At 32.1% G+C, this 25,988-nt stretch overlaps 1 protein-coding gene across 2 annotated transcripts in view; it reads left to right on the top strand.

Annotated features, from left to right (window-relative positions):
- Positions 1–25,988, top strand: part of LOC124534449 (flocculation protein FLO11) — a 100,968-nt gene that overhangs the window by 47,401 nt on the left and 27,579 nt on the right. Inside the window, exons 4-19 of one of the 2 annotated variants that reach the window (XM_047110337.1) lie at positions 383–534; positions 1,622–1,854; positions 8,752–8,881; positions 9,340–9,525; positions 10,040–10,271; positions 10,660–10,765; positions 11,034–11,168; positions 11,696–11,793; positions 11,931–12,053; positions 12,683–12,915; positions 13,483–13,594; positions 13,882–14,011; positions 14,452–14,568; positions 14,790–15,026; positions 15,636–15,782; positions 15,892–16,321. In XM_047110337.1, the coding sequence (XP_046966293.1) occupies positions 383–534; positions 1,622–1,854; positions 8,752–8,881; positions 9,340–9,525; positions 10,040–10,271; positions 10,660–10,765; positions 11,034–11,168; positions 11,696–11,793; positions 11,931–12,053; positions 12,683–12,915; positions 13,483–13,594; positions 13,882–14,011; positions 14,452–14,568; positions 14,790–15,026; positions 15,636–15,782; positions 15,892–16,321 (2,801 nt within the window). Of the gene's footprint in view, positions 1–382; positions 535–1,621; positions 1,855–8,751; positions 8,882–9,339; positions 9,526–10,039; positions 10,272–10,659; positions 10,766–11,033; positions 11,169–11,695; positions 11,794–11,930; positions 12,054–12,682; positions 12,916–13,482; positions 13,595–13,881; positions 14,012–14,451; positions 14,569–14,789; positions 15,027–15,635; positions 15,783–15,891; positions 21,228–25,988 lie in introns of those variants that run through there. The other variant, XM_047110336.1, reaches the window with a different exon arrangement.

The following is a 25,988-nucleotide window of genomic DNA, read 5'->3' as shown; positions in this document are numbered from 1 at the left end:
CAACACTCATAGACAATGAAGCTGTAAGAAATATTAACTATTCCTTACATCGTCAATGTGCCACCAACCTTGGGAACTAAGGTGTTATGTCCCTTGGGCCTGTAGTTACACTGGCTTAGTCATCCTTCAAATCGGAACACAACAATACTGAGTACTGTTATTTGGCGGTAGAATAACTGATGTGTGGGTGGTACCTACCCAGACGGGCTTTCCAAAGCCCTACCTCCAAGTCAGATTTTTTCATTCTATTGTGTAAGTTTTAATAAGTCTATCTGGTAATTCGTGACACACTTTTCAATATATCTTTCTAAATTTCTTGTTTTTAGTCTATTTGTCTTCGCAAGTTGTCTTAGAAATATTAATAAGCAATATGTTTCCTCAGGCGGTTACGCTAAGTTTACCGGATTGAAAACTTATAACAAGAACTTGAAGACATTGCTGGCTATTGGAGGCTGGAACGAGGGATCATCTCGCTTCTCTCCCATGGTTGCTGCTAAAGACAGAAGGAGGGAATTCGTCAGGAACGTTATTAAGGTAAACACATTTATATCTCAGAAACAACACACAACTTTTTTTTACAAAATAATTTTTATAAAAGCACTTTTGAATCGTCATTTTATAATTAAGTATGCTACCACCGGTTCGGAAAGTATATTCTACCGAGAAGAACCGGCAAGAAACTTTGTAGTTACTCTTTTTTATTATTTTGAAAAATTCAAAGTCATGTTAGTTAAATACAATTATATCAATTAATATATCCAGCTTGGAAGTCAACAGGTACTTTATTAGTGACATTCTCTTTTTCATTTTAATTTATTGTTCTTTATTTTGTCAAAAGAATTTACGTCTACACATCTACGTCTTATTGAGAATAACTAAGTCTCCTTATAAACTATATTTATAACCTTGTACGTATACAGTTTAGATCTAACGTAACATGAACATTTATTTACTGGCTCTGCTATATCTGCGTTGTGTATTTTGAAAGCTGGACGCAGGTTGCATGCACTTTCTCTTGTCATTAAGCGTTATTAAAGTGCAGCCGGATATCTGGTCACGGCGGCTATTTGCCAGTGAACGTACGGTGCTAAGATTCCTTTTTCAATTCTATTTTCATTAAATTCGTAATTATTTATCTGTGATTATGACGCAATGAATTTAACGCTGAGATTGGTTTAAAAATTAGGTACATTAATGGGAACATATATGGTTAGGCCTTCGTCCAATTGTCTTCTTAATATAATTATATTTTAACAAGATTATTTATTTTAATTGCGAATATACGAAAGGATCAAATGAAGGCATCTGTGTGTGAGCTTTTATGTGCTAACATATATTTTGTATACAATTCATCTCGTGCTCAGCGATGAAGTAAAAGATCGGAACAGCATGGATCCACATTGTACCCGCGTAGCGCAATGATAAGAACCTAATCCTAATCCTAATCTTATGACTATATAACATATCTAAATGAATTCTAATCCAACAATTAGATACTAACGTACTCCTAAAAAGGGGAAATGTAGATTGCAACAGTAACTGGCTGTTCTTTTATGAAAACATACAATCACCTGCTTTTTTATAGTTAATTTGTGAGTCAAAAATACCTGTTTTCTTTCAGTTCTTAAGACAAAACCACTTCGACGGTCTCGATTTGGATTGGGAATATCCAGCATTTAGAGATGGTGGTAAACCCAAGGACCGAGAGAACTATGCCAAGCTGGTAAAGGAACTGCGCGAGGAATTCGAACGAGAATCCGAAAAGACTGGGAAACCTCGTCTGCTATTGACGATGGCTGTCCCAGCTGGTATCGAGTATATCCAGAAGGGCTTTGATGTGAAGACGTTAAATAGGTAAGTGATTTGGCTACTTTTTTATTTACAGCTAGTTATTTTTTATTATATTTAGTATAAAAATAATAGTAATACACTGAGGACTAAAATAATATATTTATGATGTGATTTTGTTCTTCAAATCCGTTCGATTTTTCTGACCCTCTAATCGTCGCTTGTTAAAATTCTTCAAGTATATTCTATATTAATAAACATATAATTACATGAATGTATTTTTTTTTAAATTCATTTTTGATCTTTAAAAATAATTGTAAGTAAAGCATAAGTTTGTATTAAACATATTTTACAACATACGTTAGTTATTAATAAATTGAAGTTGGTAGGATTGATAAAATATATTTACATAATTTTTTTTTATAAAACAGCATATAGTCGTAACATACATATCCTGTACAGACAAGTATAATTTCAATAAATAAAAATATTAAGTCGCAAAATAAGCCTTAAACTAACTTAGGTAATTAAATTTTATGTAATCATTTCATAAGTTTTAGCGCGTAAGTTATGCGACAATACTTACGAAATTTAAATAAAAGTTATATATCATGTTATATCTGTTTTGAAATGTTTGTCAAAAATGAATATTGAATGAGTTACGAATTTATGGGAATATCCGACCGTGTGAACTCTATAATTTTCAACTACCAATAACATTATTCACAGCATTCATTATAGTACAGATAAAATACGAATTTACATGAAATGAATGAATGAACGGAAATTGAAAATATAAACAGATAAAAAATATTTTAGAGTGCAGTGTTATCTATACATATAATAAAACTGGAGTGTCTGTTTGTAATATTAAAATAGCCCTTTTTTACTCAATGCATAATATGTATTTATACACGGTACATATACCAAAAAAAAACATTGTATACAAATTTTTGTCTGTCTGTCTTTCTGTTTGTTCCGGCCAATCTCTGGAACGGCTGGACCGATTTTGACGCGACTTTCACACGCAGATAACTGATATAATAGGGAGTAATTTAGGCTACAATAATATTTCTTTAAGTTATATTCAAAGGCATACAAGGTCCCTGGCACAGCTTAATATAAACATATATTATAAAGCTATAAAAATTAGATAAATAATACATAACAGAACTATACCATTAAAACTGCCTTGCAGTTACAGTATAAATAAACAATTTGATGTCTATTCATGTTAAACATGTAAATTGTCGAAATAAATGTCTACGGTTTGTTAAAACCATGGCGTCAAGATCACATTATATAGGTTGCCCGTTGACATCGGTTGCTAAAACGAAGTGTGAATAAATAACGGTGACACATTGCGCCACTTTGTGACATGCGTGTGTTACTTAATTTTCTAATTCAATGTCATATTACTTAATATCAATCGCTCGGTGTGACTTACGATTACAAATTGATTGCTCACTCGTAAAACGTAACGCAAACCATCGTTACATTACTTGTGTGTAATTATACGTTCTGCGTCTAAGTCTGACTATCGCAATGAATAATTCCTGAATAATATTCAATTTGAATAAAAAAGAGTAAAAACATAAACGCGAGTTTTGGTATTCTGCAATTTTTATATATTATTTACGAATTGTAACAACTCACATTTGTATTGAATTGTAATAAAGATTTACTATTACACTGTTAAAATGATGCCTCGGAGTTATTGGCATTATAATTGTATGAAACTTTGTCAACCGTCTTGGTTAAGTCATAGGTAACTTAAATTAAATGTGTTTTAAAAAATATGTTGAGTAAACAGATTATTTGAAAAAAATTAATGTTTATTGACGATAGTTTCATTTACATAAATAATGCACAAATGTAAAAAAACCAACCGCATTAGAACAGCGTGGTGGAGTATGTTCCAAACCTTCTCCTCAAAGGGAGAGGAGGGACCCAGCAGTGGGAATCTACAGGCTGTTGTTGTTGTTGTTGTAAAAAAAATAATAGCAATTTAAGTTTTATTTTTTGATGTCGAACTAAAAGTTCTTATTTATTTTATTGTCAATGGTTTTATTAAATTTAACCATTGAGCTTAACTTTATAGTAACGAATTATAAAGTATATTTCTTAATAAATTAAACTTACGTACATAACTTGATAAACGTATAGAAACTTTTTGATCATTTTTAGTATGCATTGTAGCCTTATATTAAAAAAAAAAAAACAAAACAAGCTATGAATAAATCTTTCAGTCTGTTATTGCGATGATAACTGAGTCATGATTACGAAGTTATACCAATGAGACAATGGCTCCGTGAATACACAATCGTGAAATGCTAAAGCTGTAGGGTGACTATGATTATAGATAACCTTGAAACTCTGAATTCAACAATTGAATTCTGAATCTGTAAAGAGAAACATAAAAACTAGTAAATATTTTATTACTGGTGAAAAACCCTTTCTCTGCTAGAGGAGAAAGTTTTGATTTCTGTTCATAACATGTCAAATCATAAATCAATATTGTCTACGTCTAATTGCATTGTCTTTGAATAGTAGATGATTAGTATCTATTTACGAATATACTTGAACTAGCAACCCGGGCAGGTTACTTCGCATTTTTTCTTTTCGCGTTGCTTCGCACGGGTGCAATGATATGACATCACAGATGAAACTTCTAAAATTATCACTGTTTTTTCACTAAATTGTCCATGTATTATATATAGAAACTTGTTCTAGAATCACTCTATCTATTTAAAAAAACCGCATCAAAATCCGTTGCGTAGTTTTATATATTAAAGCATACATAGGCATATATGGACAGATAAAGCGACTTTGTTTTATACTATGTAGAGATACCACAGATTCTAATAGATGTTATGATTTTTAATGTTTACCGAGTTACTTTATGTCAATGCAATATGATAATTGACAGATAAAAGAATGCTAATAATATTGTAACGTTAATTCAACAATCACTCAAAAAGAGAAGGATTAAAATCGAACAATTGACGATACATACATTAAACACTCGTTTAATTAAAATTAAACAAAAAAAATATATAGCCGAAATATAAGCGGTACGAATCTTTTGATATATTTAAGTAACTCGGTTATCGTGGTATCTCTATCGTTAACAGTTCAAAGTGAAGCAAGATGTTTAATTCGTCTCACTACGGCGCTCTCCTCACAATGCAAATAACAGCATACGCTAATTTTATACAATGGAGTAATTCGGTTCAACGTTGTCAAATTTCGTTGTCTTTCCGTGTGCCTTGTGAAATAATCAAGGGGTTTGCGAAAATTACAACGCAATTTTCATTTTACATTACAAAATACATCTTATTTGGATGTATAATAACATAACTGTTTTGATAAATCGTCGCCCAGAGCCAGGGTACGGAAAAGCTCGGTTCTTCGGCATTCGAATTCAGTGGGTTTTGGACAATTATTTATGATGATCTGGTACTCAGTAAACAAATAATCAGCTCAACATTTTGATTAAATAAAGATGTATTTTTTATGACAGCAGAACTTCATTTAACGTGAGAGAGTTAATGTAATTGTTGCCTCAGATTTGTACTTGAAATTTTATTTCAATGTTTCAGTCGTACCCTAAGAACAAATTAAATATATTGATAAAAACATTAGTCGTTAAACAATAACAACAAAAACAGCCTGTAAATTCCCACTGCAGGGCTTAAGGCCTCCTCTCCCTTTGAGGAGAAGGTTTGCAACATATTCCACCACGCTGTTCCAATGCGGGTTGGTGGATGCACATGTGGCAGAATTTATATGAAATTTGTCACATGTAGGTTTCCTCGCGATGTTTTCCTTCACCGCTGAGCACGAGATGAATTATAAAGACAAATTAAGCACATGATACAGCGGTGCTTGCCTGGGTTTGAACCCGCAATCATCGGTTAAGATGCACGCGTTCTAACCACTGGGCCATCTCGTTAAACAATAAAAAAGTTTTATTTATATAAGACTAATCAAAATAATATACCATCTATCTCTTATGGATAAGTCAGACTATCATCCTTACTTTTTACGAGAAATAATGGCTTATTTTATACAGCTTTAATACTTATCCTTAAATACATTGTGCATTTAAAATACATATGTAGGCCGTTTTACGACATGTCAGTTTATTGAGTAGATATTATGGATTTAAAATGCAGGAACATAGCTATTTGTATTGCCTAATATACAAAAGCTTTTTCGGTACATTCTGTAGTTTATATAGTACCGGTATTGCAACCGTGCGAAGCCGGGGCTGGTCACTAGTGTTCTATCAAGAGTTACAAGTTTTTTTTGGTCATTTAATTTTTTTTGCAATATAATCACGAAGTAGGAATTTCAACAAAGTTCATTCATAGTAGGTATTGTGATTTTGTCACACTCAAATTCCATTCGACTTACGGATAAACTTGTTAGGTTCGTGATGACATCATTTCAAGATCGTATTATTAAGATTTGCTATTTGGAAATAAATACATTATTAGTCAATATAGGTATCATAATATAAAATATCATCCTTTTTTGTTATTCTAAGAATTATTCTAGAAATTAGTTTTTCTCTAGAATATCCTTTATAAGCACAAGTTTGAGTAGCTTGTATATATCATTTTTCTTTAATTACTATGTAGCACTTTTAAAGTTAAATACATTAAGTAATACCTTACTTACTCTAAAAAAGCTTTCGCATAGCGTTAAATGGTGCTGTAGCGTAAAAATATTGTATTTTATCAAAAGTACTATTATATATATTAAATTAGCATAAATTTTACGCACGCTTCAAAGATTGACCTATAATTTGAAATTGAAAATTTTTCACGCCATTCCAATACATCAGGAAAAGTCGTGACGCTCCAAAATTTGCAATTAGTTCCGAAAACAAGTTCAATGTCGATTCTTTTTTAATTTCTCTCGCAATATTTTAGTTTTTATGATATTTTTTAGATCTGTATGTGTTAAAATAAATAAGTCGAGGTGGCCCGGTGGTTAGAACGCGTGCATTTTAACCAATGATGACGGGTTCAATTCCAGGCAAGCACCACTGAATATTCATGTGCTTAATTTATGTTTATAATTCATCTCGTGCTCAGAGATGAAGGAAAATATCATGAGGAAACCTGCATGTGTCTCATTTCGTAGAAATTCCACCAACCCGCATTGGAACAGCTTTGTGGAATATGTTCCAAATCTTCTCCTCAAAGGGAGAGGAGGCTTTAACCCAGCAGTGGTAAATTTACAGGCTGTTGATTTTGTTTTTGTATATGTTAAAATTATTGTGTGAAGTTATGAATCTATCGGAAATAAATACAAAAATTGACATATTATTAAATATTTCTTTTAAAAATTTTAATGTATTATTAAAATATCAACTATATCAAACTTACCATCATTTTAAATCAATGATTTAACAGACTAAATCAAAATTTATATAATTTGTTGCTTCGTAGCTATCAGTAAAAAGATCAAACGTTGTCAGTTGTTAAACGGGTCCTTTCGAATCTTCCATTACTTAAAATAAAGTTAGTTATAAATTACTTAGATGTTAATGTAAAAATAACAGAAAGTAACTGCCACCTTTGAATAAAGAATTGTGTTGTCTTAAAGAGAAGGTGTGAGCTTCACAATTAAGTTTTAGTTTAGATTCATGCTACAGATTTGAACACACAGCTCTAGGTTTCGGTTAAGTTATTTTCTATGCAAATCTCATACCATGATATTCAATTCGTGTCTTGTAATAAGCCTTCGCTTTCAGTAGACGTTTATAGGATGTTCCTTTTTTCATGACTATCACGACTCATCAAAATAAAAAGACAACGAATCCTCTTCCAATTAACTAGACCATTAAGTCATTGATAATAAATTTTGTAGAGCTATAAGTCAATGCAAATTTAATTAGTAGGCTCATCAGAGCATGCGGCACTCATTCCAGTCCCATATATGGACAATGTAGGTAGTTGGAGAATTATAATGGCAGTTCGAAGCTTCCTTTTAAGCCTTGACCTTTGGAGATATAAGTATTCAAGAACCCATTATCTTGTATTCTTAACGATACTTCAATTGTCATTGCAGCTTAATTTTGACTTTATCACAAGGGTGTAAAGTTCAAAATAACTGTTATTTTAAGTTTGTTTTATGATTTTTATTTTATGCTTTATTCCGATTAATAAAAGGTTGAAACTCGATTAATGATTGATAATTCCCACGCATGTTATACACATCATTAATGGTACATGTTTTTTATAACGTACTAAAATGAGATAAATAAGAAGAATCGTTATTTTCTTGGAATGTAAGGTATCCTTTCTGAAGTGTTATTTTAATGAACTTGTATCTTACATCACAAGATTTCCTTACAAAAAGTGTTTACAGCAACTTTAATTACATGTAATTAAAATTTATTGAGACTCTAATTTATTTATTACTTACGATTTACAAAAAACTTAGACACCACTTACAACTTTCGCTTTTTATGAAATTAAAATTTATAATTACATTATTTTATAACGAATAATATGGGACAACTATTAAATATTACTTTATTATTATTATATAATTATGTTTTATGACCCATTCGTCTCTTTCAAAAATTAAATATGTTAATGTACATTACAAAATGAGACGAACGAAGAGTGCTTGCTTTTAGACTGGCTATCACCACCACTTCATGGATTGGATTAATTTCCATTCCCTGTTTTTTAATATATTAAGGAAACCTTCATTATATGTCTGATGACAATTCGTCACATTTAATCTAATCTGTGCTGGAACAGTGTGATGAATTAGACCCAAAATTTATTCCTAAAAGAGAAGCCTTATTTTTGTAAATGCTTATATACATTCTCTACTGTCAATGTCTTGCTTTGCAGAAGAGGTGATGACAACCAACTTAAGATTTGCCTTGTCTACAATTAATGCACATTAAAGAGTTTTGTCATGAATTATTTTCAGGTACCTGGATTGGATGAACCTCCTGACATACGATTACCATTCCGCATTCGAGCCCGCTGTCAACCACCACGCGCCGCTGTACCCGCTCGAAGAACCGAACGAGTACAGTGTAGATAACGAACTCAACATTGTAAGTAACTCTTTTTATTAATATTATGTCAGTAATCATCTAAAGGCTAGGTGATAGTCCCTTTTCTGTTCCTTTTATGAAAAATATGCTTTAAGATTTATCACACCAATCTACAAAATCTGCAACGGAATTAAGTTTATTGAGATGATTTACAATAAGACTACTATTCCTTGACGTATTTCTGGTAATGTCATATAGCTGGATAAACGACTTTCTTACACAAATCTTGATATATTTTGTTTGATACTTTGGATTTGTAAATCATTTACATCAATTTTAATTTTATAAGATGTACTATATTTATTTACTTAATAAAGTGAATAGAAACATAATTATAACGTAACTTAATTCAACTTGTTGGCAAAGAAAGTTGCAACAAACGCTAACGCAAACCGGTGCAAAAAACGCTTTTGCGTATAGTTGATGTGTTAAAATGAGTATTTCTTGTTATTGTTTAGGATTACACCATCAAATTTTATCTCGAAAATGGTGCGGATGCTGACAAACTGGTGCTCGGAATCCCAACATACGGACGTTCGTACACTCTCTTCAATGCTGATGCTGTGGAGATAGGCTCGCCTGCTGACGGACCTGGGGAGCAGGGAGACGCTACCAGGGAGAAAGGATACTTGGCATACTACGAGGTAAAATTTAGAATTTGTTCATAATAAAGCGAAAAATAATGCGTTAATTTGTAAACAAGTTTCACAGTTTACAATATTTCGACAGTTAACAATCTGACCAGATAGATTGTAATCTAACGAATTTTGTAATCTTACTGTAACATATACAAATGACAGCAGAACACTTTGTGCAAAATATTTGAATCTTCGTCTATATCATAAAAGTCATCTTCATTCATTAAATAACTTCATTAACGCGGTAGAGCTTTGTGCATATGTTTCGTATGTAAAACTTTGGTGTTTATTTGAAAATCATTTATTGCTTTATTTTATTTTGTTTTTATATATCAACTCTAAATTTGCCCTATCTTAACTTCATAGTGATATTTTAAAAAAATATTTTATTCAACTACTTGATGACATAACCTTAAAGCCATTGTAACTAAACAAAAATAATGAATACTTGTCATCAATTGTGCTCTTTGGACCGACTTTACTTTCTAACATGACAACTAACAATGATTGCATATCCCAGATTTGTGAAGCACTCAAACCGAAAAACAAGAAACGTGCAATCGATTCTGATGAAGAATATGAAGAAGATTCCTCGTCAGAAGAAGAGGAACAAGAGGAAGATTGGACCGTCATGTACCCAAACAAGAATGCAATGGGTCCCGTAGCTTACAAAGGCAACCAATGGGTCGGTTACGATGATATTGATATCGTTAAGAAGAAAGCGGAATACGTCGCTGAAAATGGACTTGGAGGTTTGTTTTAATTCAAGCATCAGATAAAAATACATATAGTTGATCGAGGCTTGAAATACCTTGAGATTAAGTTTTCATCGATATAGTATTTAATATAAATTTTATTTATATACTATTGAAAAGATACACGATATAAAAATATGGTACAGTGTTATCTGTTATTATATTCGATTATTGTCGAATTTATTTCCGGTTCTTCTCTGTAGAACCTACAATTCGAATCGATGGTAGCTTCACTTAATATAAAACAAAAGTTGTTAAATGACTATTCAAAAGTGCTTGAAAAAGCCTACTTGAATATATTATATATATTTCAATTTATTTTACTAACATTTTATTATACTCTAGTACTTATCAAAGTTAACGTAATACTTATTATTTTATCCAGGTATTATGTTTTGGTCGATCGACAACGATGACTTCCGAGGTACCTGCCACGGAAAACCCTACCCGCTGATCGAAGCTGCCAAAGAAGCATATGTCTCAAAACTTGGGTAACTATCTTATAACATGACAAAACTAGTATATAGGCTGAAAAAAAGATGATCTCGTTCTATTTTCTCATCTAGTTTGGTGAAAACAAATCTATTAAATTGAGGATTTTCTTGTCAAGCTTCCGTCGTCATGATCGTCATATTTAAATTTATTCATTTTATCATTTAAGTATATAAATAAATTGTATTTTTTTAAATGTATTGACTTTTTCAAATTACACTTTAATTTGTCAATCACTTTTTCTAATCTAGATATATGTCTTTATAGATCGACAGACAGGCAGTTAACAGTAAAAGAGAAACCCAAACAATCGAGAACAGGTGGTCGCAGGAGAAACCGTCCGAAGTCCAGTACCACAACCACTACCACAACTACCACTACTACTACACCAAAGCCAACCAAGTAAGGTTCTTCAGATAAAAAGCTATGTTAGAACCAAAGCTTTGGGTTAATATGATTGGATTTGGATGGTTAAATAAAAAAGGATCGAGATGGCCCAGTGGTTAGAACGCGTGCATCTTAACCGATGACTGCGGGTTCAAACCCAGGCAAGCACCGCTGATTCATGTGCTTAATTGTCTTTATAATTCATCTCGTGCTCAGCGTTGAAGGAAAACATCGTGAGGAAACCTGCATGTGACAAATTTCATAGAAATTCTGCCACATGTGTATTCCACCAACCCGCATTGGAACAGCGTGGTGGAATATGTTCCAAACCTTCTCCTTAAAGGGAGAGGAGGCCTTTAGCCCAGCAGTGGGAATTTACAGGCTGCTGTTGTTGTATGTAAATTACAATCATTATGTGTTATATACATAAGAGATTTTGATATATGTATAAGTTCTCAATATGACCATAATCATCATTACAAAATTAAGAAGAAAATTTTATATCATTTACAAATGAACTAATAAATTAAATAATACTTTAGAAGCAGCAAACGTAAAAGCGCTAGCACTTCAATTAGTACAACTCCAAGTTGGAACATCATCACTCCGGAACCACCCACCACTCCTGATGCAGGCTCAGGTAAGAAAACATTGTCAAAAGAATATCTACCGACCACTTTATTCCAACGTTAATATGTTTAATATTTTTATCAAATGTAAGCACTAATAAAATACAAAGCTCACAATTATTAAAGTATCATTGTATTTCGATTTCAGACTTCAAATGTAAAGAAGAAGGGTTCTTCCAACATCCTCGGGATTGCAAGAAGTACTTCTGGTGTCTCGACTCCGGACCATCAGATCTCGGCATCGTGGCTCATCAGTTTACTTGCCCATCTGGTTAGAATTGGATAATCTTAGTTTTTATATTTAGTGTTACGATTCTCCTTTTTTAATGTTACAGGTATTTGACAGGCGTTATCAATTATAACCTGTATTTCATATATAAAATGTGCAGCGCAAGTTGTTCAATGGATTCTGCATTATAATTTGAATAAGCCTCCATTGTTGATGCTAAGAAAATACCACCGATAATTTATGTTAATTGATTGGGTACTTTTGTAGCCATAATCTCAGCATATTTTTTTTTCATTATTATTATACGACTTGTAGTCGCCGGCGGCTTCGCTCGCATTTTAGTTTAATTTTCATATGTTAGGCAAAGAAGTAACTTAATTATGTCCTTTATTGGAGTTCAAGTTTAATTCATACCGAATTTTATCAAACGAGGTCCAGCGGTTTGGTCGTGAAAGAAGGATAGACAGACAGACAGATGAAGTTATTTTCACATTTATAATATTAATATAGATTGGGCAGTTTCCCAAGCATAATCTCAGTCATTAGTTTTAAGATGATGCTCTACACTAGGAAAACATCAAGAGATATTTTACATTTCTCTGGAATATTACTAAAACCTTCATAGTTTTTTTATTAAATAGTAGATATAATTATATTATTGTGTATCACAGGCCTTTACTTCAACAAGGCGGCTGACTCCTGTGACTTTGCCCGAAACGTTCTCTGCAAGAAACCAACTGCTACCACGAAGGCGATCACCAAACCTACCACAGCCAAGACAACTGTATCTACAACAACGACTACAACAACCACAACCACCACAAGGCGACCCATTCGTTTGACATCCAGGAGTTCCTTGTTGTTCAGGACTTCATCGACCACAACTACAACACCCGAACCTGAGGTAGATAAACCGTCACAAGTCATGATATGATAATACCTAAACTCAATTATGACCTATGAGCAAAAAACGCGTTAAAAATGTAAAATGTATATAATTTATTGATAATAAGACCATATTTATTTCATATAACATATTTCCAAAACTAATCAAGATATCAAAAAGTGCCAAATATATTATGACGATATATGGATATTTTTATCTTATTAATTGGCGGTCATAAGTTGGAAGTTGGAAATCGATCAGATGGCAGTTAACGGCATTTGAATTATACCATGGCAGAATATAGATGAAATTGTAGTATTAGTTGTAAACTCTATATTGATTTCAATGATAAGTTAGTAGAGCTCATCATGTCATCATCGTTTTTACGAATTTTGCCGATGCTACATCTAAGTTGTGTCGTACTATACGTGCTTGTACAATCACCATCTTTAAAATAAACCTAATGTATCCACCAAACTGTATTACAAATGAATTTTTCAAAATATTCTTGGTAATATTTAAATATAAAATTATGGATTTTATAAATAAAACCGTAAGTTAATTAAAGCACGCATTGTATTCTAGTCAAGTGAGGAAGAAGAGGAGGAAGAGGAAGTTGGTACTGACGAAGCAGCCGACGTAGAAGCTGAAGACCCAAAAGTCATCAAAGAATTGATCGATCTCATCAAGAAAGTTGGTATGTACATTTCAAAACTAACAATATTTTTGTCCTTCTTTATCAATTTATTCACATAAGAATTTTAAAAATAAATCCTTGTATATTATACACAAATATTAAATTAATATATCTACTGTATAAATCTTGATCGCGTGGAATACTAGCAACATTTCCCCTTTGAATCGCAATTCCAATCCTCTGGCGAACTCACCAGTCGTTTATAGTGATACTTAAATATAAATGAGAGCATAAAATAGTTCCTAGTTCCATGTTCCTAGACTTACTCGATAATTTTCATTCCACAGGTGGCGTAGAACAGTTGGAAAAGCAGCTCAAGTTGTCTGGGACGCCGGGCGCCACCGTCACCGTGCCGCCGTCCGCCATCAACACCAAACTGTACCAGCGTGTTCTCGAGAGGACCAGGGGCAGGAACAAGTGAGTGAAACCATATGGAACAGAGCTTAAATGACTACTCGATTTTTATAATTTAATTAATACGTATCACATCGTAGTCCAATTATTTTTCATAGGATTTAGTTTTTTTAAATGTCATTAAGATATAGATATAGTGTTTATTTAAATCGAAAATGATTGAGAAATCAATATTTTGATTGATGAAGAAGAGTCATATTGTAGGTAACTTTGAAAAAACGAAAATTTTCTAAAAATATTTAAAATTAAAAAAAAAATAGGAACTCATCATCATCATTTTAAGAAATCATTTGGTTACAATTTGCGAAAATGCTAACACGTCTATAACATAGAATAAAATAGATTACTAGAATCGATTATTTGAAATACTAAAAATAAGTTATTTAGTATTTTAAATAATTGATAAAATTTGTTATTAATTATAAACACAATTGTTTCATCAGGTACGGCGACAACAGCATTACCGAAAACCCCGTTCAGAACAGTCGTCGCGGCCCACAAAATGCCGGAATCGAACCATCACCTGACTCAAACAGATTGCTCAGAAAGGAAAGGCCACAGTGAGTTTTGAATGATATCAATAATTTAGAATACTTAATATTTATAATCTTTTCCTTATATATACAGGGTTATTATTTGCAATAATTTTAACACCCATATGCATAATCCAAAAGTGAACCATTTTTGTGCTATCACGTTTTAGCTTTTTTCATAATTTGTCGAAATTCGAACTACTATAACAAAAATAATTCTAAGTAACTAAAACGCTCGTATTTTACAGATACGTAACGATTAACCGTTCAAGACCTACTGTCTCGTCGACGACACCATTATCAGCAGAAAGCGAGGAAGAGGAAGAAGAGGAGTCCGAAGAAGTTCCACAAATATCCAGAACGAGAGTCCAACAGAGGACAGACTTTGATAGCCCAGTCGGAACAACAGCCAAGCCACTTCAGTATGTGAATATTCGAAGATCGAGGCCAACTACAGCTGCGACAGAAGCACCTGATGACTCTAGGTTAGAAACACTTACGTATATTAAAACTAATCTCTGGTCGTATTTTAAATTATTTCCCATTATCAATTAAATTACATTTGGAAACTTAATACTCCCCTATGAAAAATATTTCTGTCTGTTTTGCTTCAGAAGTAATGTTAAATTTTGACAATACAATAGATGAGATGAGAAGTACCAATTTTCAAAGTATTAATGAAATAATGTTCAAAAAGTAATACGTATCATGAACAAAAATGATTGTAGTTATTTTTGTTCATGAATCAAACATTAGTTTGTTTATAGTATGTTCTAGATAGCTATATTTTGTGTAGAATCTTTCCTCTCACTCTCCTGCAATCTCTAGAAGTGAGAAGTTTAAAGAAGCTATTTGATTCGACCAATGAACGTTAGATGATACTAACGCATTTTTAAGGCATACAGTTAGTGTTACTTATGGCTAAAGTGAGATGACAGATTTTATACATTATGTACCACTACTGTAAGACTTGTTCGTTTTTTAGTTAGTTTAATTTTTACTTATATTTAGTAAAGAAATTGTAATTCAAATCTAAGTGTAATTTAGTTTTATACTGATATTTAGTAAAACTAATCGTAATTTAAATTTACCAGAAATGCTTTGTTCGAACGAGTTGAGCCATACGTGGCCGTTGCTGAGTCGCCCAATTCACTGGATATAGCGAGCTCACGTCGCGAAAACACTCCCGAGTATGTTACCATACGTAGAACACGGCCAACCGCTGAAACTACTACTCTGAAGTAAGTAATTGTAAATTTGTTCTTTATTTGGAAAATTTCAAGTTAAAAATAAAAAATTAATAAGTGAAGAAATCAATTTTATACTTAAAATAATATATTATAATTTTAGATATCAAGAATCAGAAGAGGAGGAGGAATCCCAAGAGACAGCACTGGAAAGAGAAATTAGTTCGCAATCAGTACAACCGCAATACACTTCTGTTGTCAGAACAAGATCAACCACTGTTCTTCCTCTCGAAGAACCGAGTAGTCCTGAGCCGACCACAATCCTAACTGTTCAAATATCATCTTTATTAAACGAACCGAGTTCTGAAGAGGTAGAAAATCCACCTGAAACTTCATCTACTATTACTCAAACAACGGAATTACCTGAACCGGAAACAGTAACTACTTCAACAACGACCATAACAACCACACCCACGACTACGACGAGAACCACAACACCTTCTCCATCTACTTTATCAACAAGAGTTCCTTTATTGAGACGCCGAGGATCTACCACGCCCACCACAACAGCTGTCCCCATATCTACAACTCAGGTAAGTTCTAGGAATTATTCATTCATCCGTAGACGTAGACCATTATCTCAACCCAACGAAATTTCAGAATCAAATGAATTAATCGAAAATGTAAGAAATATTAGGTCAACTACTCCTGACAGTCGAGAAGTTGATGGAGTAAAAACCGACGGTAATAGCGGTCTCATTAAAAGATTTAGGAGTAGGTACCAAACTTCGCGTAATAGTGATTCGATTCCTGCAGCCGCATCTCTGGTACCAAGAGGTGATTTTCGTCCACAATTGACCAAAGATGAGGTACTATCGTTAACACCAATTGATGTTGATAGTTCAGAAATTCAAGAAAATGATGAAGCTACTTTAGAGAGCTCTGATAAGTTCCGTGGCAGATCTCGCACAACCATTGCTGATAAAGCTGAAGATAGTGAAATATCTGCTGCCACTATAGACGAAAGGCGATCAAGTGTTTTTCCAAGAGGAAGGGGTAGATTTCCTTCTCTTACAACTCAGGCTATTGGAAAATCTGATACAACAGAGTCTCCTATAAGCCGAAGACGACCTTCTTTTACGAGATTTACTCCTCGTCCCTTCGCGAGAACTGTTTCTACAACAACTCTATCTGAAAATAATTTAGAAAATGAAACTGAGTCGGTAACTCAGAGAACACGGTCTCGATTGTCGTTTGCAAGAGCAAGAACGCAGTCGTCAGTATCACCGCCAATATTTCAAGCTAGGAAATTACCATTCCCTTCTCGACAATCGACAGCCAGACCGAGATTATTTGCACAGAATGATGATGAAGAAATTGATAACAAAAATGATGATATCACTTTATCAGAAACCGCAATAGAGGAAAATGAACATGATGGAACGGTAGATGAAGATACAAGAAAGAAATCAAATGCATCACAGGAAAAGTTAGAAATTATCCCTTCTGATGAATCTAGTTCAGATAAAAACGGAAAAAGAAAGTTTAGGGTTATTCGAAGGAGACCAACACCATCTACATCGGAGGTTCCTTTGTCTGATGTAGAAACTACAACAGCTGTAACACGAAAACGAAAAATTATCAGAAAAAAGTTAAAGCCAGTCGACGAAGATTCTGAAACGGTGACAAAAACAAGTTTAATTAATGCTGGATTTAAGGATCCACCAAAAGAAGTCATTAATTATGGAGAAAAAACTCGAACAACTACTATTCCTGTGACATCTATTGATGAATACAGAACTACCACAGAAATTGATGAAAGCTTAGAACAAATAACTGAATTATTTAAAGAAGTTGTACCTGATCCACCCAGACAACAAATTCAAACTGAAAGCTTCAATAAAAAACAAGACATAGAGTCGCCCAAAAAGGATGAAAATAAAGAAGTTGAAGAAACAAGTGTTACTTCGGAACAAGAAGACAAACCAGAAATCGTTCTCACTACTGATGAAATGAAATTAAGTCTATCAGATAATAAGGAAACAACTTTAGTAAAAGAGGAAAACGAAAATATGGAAACAAAGACCGAAAGTGCTTCTACATCTGTGGACAGTAGTAGCCAAATAGCACAAAGAAATGAATCTAACTTAGAAAGTGTTACAACAACGGAATATAACGCACGTAAAATTGTTGACGAAGAAACATCTACTACTGAATTATCAGTCACTGAAACTGAAACGCCAATTGAAACAACAACAACGAGCACAACACAGTTAACATCTCCCTCCCCAAGATCAAGATTGCCATACAGACCACCTAAAAGATTGTTTACGTCTACAACAGAGTCTACGCCATCAAGTAGTAGAACATTTAGCCGAAAATATAACCCTGGAGCGTACACCAGTCCTTCAACTGTTGAAAGGCCAGGTTTCTTTAGTAGAGGAACTACCAAACGGCCCTTGTTTTCCAGGACATTTACCAGAAGAACCTTTCCAACGGCAAGAACTACACCTAAATATCAATTAGAAGATGAAGAAGAGTATTCGGACGAGGAAATCCTCGAAGAAGAACCAGAAAATCCTTTTGTTTTTGTTCCTCCAAGTCAACTTTTCACAAGAAAACCCGATTCAGAAGAATACGACGATGATTTGGACGAAGAAGAAGAAACATATAACGAAGAAGATGATGTTAAAGACGCCGCACCAGAAGAAGAAATTTATGAAGATGAAGAACCACCAGTAACATTTAAACCTTCGTCGAAAAGACCACAATTTAAACCTAAAATTGTAAATTCAAATACTTTTAGAACCTCTACGTCTACTACAGAAATACCTCGACGTTTAATTGGAAACAATCAAAACAAAACGACTGTTTATAACAGATTTGGAAGTAATAAACCAGTAAATGATACTAAAAAACGCGTTCAAAACGTACCACCTGGTTACAATGTACCGAAATCAAACCAAAATGTTAGTAAGAAAAATACAACCAAACAACTTCCTCCGACGACAAAGGCGGTAGTAGTAGAAACGACGATCGCTTCTATTATCAAGGAAAATGAACAGACAACAACTGAAAGCGATGATTATCTATATATGACCGAATCAAGTACATCAAATCCTTTAGAGACATCATCCTCAAATGATACCGAAAATGAAACTGTGACTACTTTAATGGAAATAGATAATAGTACTGACGATTATTTGGAATTCACTACAAATTACCCAAGTACTCAAGATTCAGAATTAATACAGCAAACAGAGACTGAAACTTTAGTTGATACGCCAACTACAAGAAAGGTTGAAAGTGTATTTGAGACTACAACCAGCGAACCTGAAATTACAAGTCAAGTATCTCCAGTCTCACCTATAGTAAAAACTCAATTCAATAAATTATTCTCAATAAGTCGAGTCGTTGAAGTATCTTCGAAACTTGATAAACACAGATTAAATAAAAACAATCAAACAACTCTGATCGAAGAAGGTAAAGTAATGGTAGAAAAAAAACCTACGGTGGATAAAATTGGCGAAGTTAGTAGATACAGTCTCATCAAAATAGTGGAAGATGAAATTCCAATTTACTTAACGAAGCTCGGGCATGTTTATCCAGTAGACAATCCTCCGGATAATCCTATTCGAATTGATGAAGCTCGTAACGCGAGAGCATTAGTTGACTACTCAGATGTTCCAAAAGAAAACCTTATCGCTTCTGAGAGTATGAATGAGGGTTACAGACATATTAATACAGTACCTGATCAAATAAAGTATTTGGAAAAAGGCCACGTGGAACACATACCAGATGATGATTTCTTAACCTACGTAAATGATGACAAAAAGGTTGAAAAATACGAAGATGATCCACCATACAACTCAAACTGGCAATTTGTCCCTGCCGCTTATGAGAATGAAAAAATAAAACTGATTAAGTCTGCGAAAAGTTTTGACGTAGTAACCCCACGTTTAATGTTGACAGACCCATCAACATTGCCTTTAGAAGCCTTATTTCAAACGGAAAATCCAGTAATGGCAAAAAAAGTTACTGATGATAAAGATAATCAGCCATTCGTAGTATATTCTGCACCTGTGCCAACCCAAGAAGAAGAAGCTAACCTTCTAAAAATAAAAATAATAAAACCACAAACAAGTCGAAATATAGTAACTTTTGCTAGAGGTAAAGAATTAAAAGGACCTACTGCTAATGAAGAATCTACAGTTAAATATCCCATTAGTATATCTATTTTAAAACAGTCTCCCCAAAATACACAGTTTAACGATACCATGTTATCTGCAATAAACAAACCATCCATAGTCAGTACAACACCCCCAGCCTCAACGACTACTTCAAAAACAATAGTTTCCACAGAAAATATCATGACGAGTCCAATTGTAGAACTATTGACTACAACTGAAGCAATATCTGAACAAATAAAGGTAGATAATATAACAGAAATTCCTGTTTCAACATTAACGACTCCTACTGAAACACCAGAAAATACAGAAACTATCCCAGAAGAGACAACCACATTTAAGATATCTCCATTAGATGCTAAAAGAGCGAAATACGGTCTTCCGAGGAGACCTATAAAGCCTGCCAATCTCACTAAATTGAATTCAGTGACACGTACCACGGCTAAAATTAATATAACACCAAGAACAATTCAAAGAAATAACAAAACCTCTGGTTTCAATCCAAGTATATCACGTTTCTCAGGAAACAGGGCACAAAACGTACCCGTGGATATAAGAAAAAAGTCTACCACGCCTAAAGTACCAAAAACCTATACTACAGAGTCACCACGATCAACGACTGAAAGAAAATTGTATATAAAGCCCATAAGACCGCTGCGGCCTTCATTCGTGCCGAAACGATTCACGACGTCACCACCTACTCTGGCTGGTGACGATTGAAAGTTATCGGTAATATGAATTATTTGCAGAAGCCAAAATATTAATTAGTTTTGACGTTTAAAATCTGTATATTTAGTTGGGTTGGTATAGTTGGTTAAGAAATGAAATGCTACTTTAAACTTCGATTTTTTAGAACCTTCCAATACTTCTTAAAAGAGATTTTGTCTTTAATTTTTTTTTTTTTTCTAATAATTGAATGGAGTTTTGTGTGGTGTTAGATGTTTTCCCTGTAAAAAATCCTAAGAAATCGTTATTTTCTTACCGCATTTCATTTGCAATGGGTGTGCTTGTATATATAGATGTATCATCAGTTTCAGTATAGTCATGTTATAAAGATTCATAGCTTTAATTTAGATATTTATGAGAGATGAAAGTTTTTACCAAAAATGTATATTTTAATCTTAGTTCGTTTTGGTATAAAAGCTTTCGCGCACAAATTGTCATAGGTTATGATTAGTTTAAACTTATTTAATGATTCATAATTAACTAATATTTTACGTTACCATATGTATAAATTATCGGGCGTAATGTAATGATTATGTATTGTAACTTGCAAAAATAAAACTTTGTAATAAAATGTTAGTAAACACAATTCGATTATTTCATAATAACCAATTGAAGTGTAGATATTTCTAACAAACGTTAACAGGTCGACTGAATATTTTTTGTATTGTATAAATATACTATACTGTTTTTATTAACATCGTGTTGGAATCACCAAAATACTGCAAGGTAAGTACCAAACAAAATAAACTACGAGAACTATACATTACTATACGATAGGTAGGTACTTCAGCAAACATGTATTTCGTCAAAAATATTTAATATATATTTGTTATATGCAAAACATGAAAAGATATACGCATTGAAGACTATAAGAAAATATCAAGGGACGATACAAATTTTTTTTTTTCGTAATACACCTTTTTTATTTTTTAGTTCTAATAAAATAAAGGCTTAAAATACTATGCCGTTTTATTGAACTAAATATTTTAATTTATGAGTTTATTTAGAAATTTATTTAAAATAACTTATACTTAATTATTTCCTTGAAAGCCTTAGTAATGTCCTTGAAAGAACGTTTATTTAGGTATGTTCATCATATTTAAAATTACGGTATAATTATATAATTATCCAATGTTAGTACACACACATTCACGTATGGCAAGCCACAAAATACTTTCCCACGCTTTGTAATCTTTCAATTTTAGCCACTTTCCTATCGAATAGCATTGTTACGTTTCTTGTGGACTTCAAACAATGCTTTTGTTAGCAATATTGCATTATTTACGTGTTGTGATGCTTTGTTGTTTCGTTTTCTCTTTGGTTTATATTGACCTTAACAATCATGACATTGGGATTTTTTTTATCTATTAAAGTTTTTTAATTGGACAATCTTTATTATACGCTCAAAAATATTTGAGTATCAATCAAAATAAAAATGGTCGATTATATTTTTACTAAGGTCAGAATACAAGATTTTTTTTGATAGTATTCTTCTAATAATAATTAAAAGATATTTTAATAACAAATAGTTTTGGACAATGATATTCTAATAAACTGATATGTTATACCCATACTAAACAACAGAAAAAAGTGTGTCGTGCCGGGGACCGTTTATTTTACATTTCGTTACAAGTAAAAAGGATAGCTTGATAAAAACAATTAGAAAAAGGGATAACTAGATGTTTTAATTACGCAAAACGTATTACTACATAATTATGATGTATTATAACGTATTACTGGCATAATTATGATAAAAACGACTAAAGGCAAACGTCCCAATTAGGACGTTTTCTAGTCTTAACTTTTTGAGCGTTAATAACATATATGTTTACTAGAACATCATTGGTTTTAGATAAACTTTTGCGTAATAACATTTACTAGAATGTTTCTAAAATAGCAAACGACATATTTTTGCGAATTATAATAATTTTGTTTTGGCTAGCAATGACCGACATTTTCGTACCATTTATGGTCGTACCTGTCTATGGCCCTACATTTAGATTTGCCCTTCTCTTGGCTTCGAATACGGAGTCGAAATAATATCTTAGGTTCTTCAGAATATTTGTTGTACCCGCTAAACGACCTTTGTGAGTGAGACCGTTACTTTTCTAAAAATATATAATATTCAAAGACGCACTATACATACTAACTATATTTAACTAAAAAACAACTAAATTGACCTTACTGCGTATTAAACTATAAAATAATAATTTTGACTTCCTATTTATATAAGAATGCCGTTGAGAATTCAACACAAAAAAAAAACATAATTTATATATTACGCCATATTCATTGCTTATGAAATAATCAAATGATTGCAATTTATGTTATGTCAATTATTTTGAATATCGATATAACAAAGCATTATCAAGAATATGAATATGAATAGTCATACATTTTTTATAGAAATAATGAGCTGTGTTTTTGTTCAGCACGTAACTTAATCATAGTTATAACAATAACAATATACTAATAATTATAATATAAATTACAGGCATAGAGCCCATAATTTATGTTATAATATAAAATCGTGTTGCTCTTAATGATATTTATCCATAATAGCTTTAATTAGAAAGATTTAGTTAACCGTATTAGCTAAGACTGCAACCTTAGCTAATACGGTTTCGTTAGTTGAAGATATATTACTAAAATATAAATAAGGTATACTTCTTTAAAAAAACTATCGTTTCGTATAAAAGTCATTTTATTTAATGTACATAAATATAATAAATATTAATAAATATTTCTTTTCAAGATTAAATACATGTAAATCTCTACGGTCTGAAATTCATATAATGGATTTTTTTAATTGAAAAATAAATTTAACAATTTTAGACCCAATTATCTGAAATCATAGGCCCGAATTTGGCTTAAATCAAATATTATGACGTATAACTTTTAAAAAGCTAAATCATGGCAGATTTTATTAAAAAGAAAATTATTTCTTTGGCGTATTTACACAGAGTTACATAATAAAACACATTTCAAAATACTTTTAATTATGACAGCTGTTTTAATTTTTATATTTGATAACTTACGATCTATGTTACAAAATATATCGACTACTAATTTGGCTTGAATATTTTTATCAATCATTCAAATAAGGCAAAATAGATGGAAGATGTACACATCGTGACTGGCTCGATGCGATTGCGTATCCCGTGTGTTGCAATATAAGTTTAAATACAAGCAGAGATGTGTATAAGGAAAATAATACTTTTGATTTCGTGAGAAAGTGAGTAACGTAAAAATATTGGTAGAAGTCTTTAATTTATAAGGATGTAGTATCTTTTTTCGTCTGAATTGACCGCAAAAGATATAGGCTGAAAGTACAAATACTCTATTCTATTTTGAAAAAAAAAAAAAAAATTAAGGAAAATCTTGTGACGACCCAAAATTGTGTATCAAGAAATTAAACATAATAAATACATTGGTATTAATGTTTATATTTATTATTAAGTGAAGTTGGTAGCGTATACAAAATGTAGATTTTAATTAACTTAAATTGAAATATCAATTAAGCTATTTTAATAGTAATTTACATAGATAATAAACACCGTGATGATAGATTTTAAACACCGGGTAGATAGTAGTAGATTGAATAATAAATCTTTAAATAATTAATAGAAATTTAAATATTCCAAAACCCATGGTGACATACCGAATAAATCTGTGTTTATTTACATATTTCGTCATAGCAGATTCTCGGGTTGAATTGGGCAAGGTAACCATGGACGCGATACCCAACCGCTTTTGAGAAATACTTTATGGTTAAAGATATTTATTACTCAAAACGAATTACATTTCCCTTACTTGAGAACTAATATAAATTAAGCATTTCTTAATTACTTCGACATGCGCAATTAATTTACATTTAATTTATTACGACTACTTACATTATTTATAGAAGGAGAAAATGTATTCTTATAATAAAAGATCTATCCTCGAGTTAGTGACAGTTAATATTGAGCATCAATAAGAAATGCATATTCTTTGCCACAGTGTAGAAAAATCAGTCTATCATGTCTTCTCCATCGCACGTGACATTGACGAAATAATCTGTAGCTTTTTGTCAAAAATAAAAGTCAATAAAAAAGGAAAATCAGTACGTAACAATCGTTTAATTTATTTTATCATACCAAAAGCAGTTCGGACTTGGGAAAGTAAAATGTGGTCATTTCTTCTGAGGAGTGCACCTGATTTACTTTTCTGAATGTTTTTTGTATGTGTATTGTTTTATTTAAAGAATTTTCCTTATTAGTTAAAATACAATATGAATGTAGTTGTATCATGTTCATGAGCTTCGTGTCGTTATATAATGTAATTGTATGTATTAGATAATCATAATTTTATAATATTTTAATCATTTGCATCAATTTCATATGCAATTTACTAGTCTTTAAGCAAGTGAATTATATTGCATAGTGAGCTTAATAACAATATAATTTTGAACTTATGGTACTACAAGATATGTTTTGTATTTTTTTTGCTGAAGGTTTTGGTTATTAGTTCCCAGAGGAGTATGTGTGATATAGGATTTTTTAAAGTTTAAAAATATATGAACTCGCCTCACGATTAAATAACTATCCGCATTTTTTCGAATCGAAATACATAGTGTGTTTATATTGTGTTGTATTAGACTTAATACTTTGGTTTAAGGGCTACTGAAACAAAAAGGCATAGTGCACGAAAGTCGAAACCATTAAGTTTTAGAAATATTTACATCAACAGTTACCAGATTTAAATTCAATTAAATATTTCACATCAACAATGTGGCGTTCTTAATCGTATTCAAACTTGTAATTTTAGTATGTTATGTACCCACTTATTTCAATAACTCATAGGCGTGGTGTTTTGTTTATTGTAGGTATACAATAATGAGGAATAAAAATGAACAAACCTTAGATTTCAATATTTCATACAACGTCTCTAGCGTCGGTATCACTGGAAATTAATTAAATCTGAAATAAAGTGGACAAATCGATTGGTCATAGTCTCATAATGACTTTCAGTAGTATTCAAATGATTAGCAATTGAAACACAATTAAGTATATAAAATAGATGACTAATTGTCGATGGCTATATTTTTATTTTAAATTAAATAAAACGACACAATTCCCCTTTACTATTATTTCATAACTTTTTATACCAATTTTGTCATTCAAAAAGCCGTCTCTAAAATACCTTAGACTATTTTAGTTATAAAGCAAATATATTAAAAAAAGATCAAAGTTATTTTTAAATTTAGAATGCTTGTGCGTTAGGCTCTGTAAAATTTTGTATAAATGTAACGAAATGTTACATGCACTCAGCATCTCTCCATATCCGTATTTTAATGACACACGAG

This window comes from Vanessa cardui, chromosome 12 (genome assembly GCF_905220365.1).
Source record: "Vanessa cardui chromosome 12, ilVanCard2.1, whole genome shotgun sequence".
NCBI lineage: Eukaryota > Metazoa > Arthropoda > Insecta > Lepidoptera > Nymphalidae > Vanessa > Vanessa cardui.
The sequence above is the reverse complement of the archived record's forward strand: the minus strand, read 5'-3'. Positions and strand labels throughout refer to the sequence as shown.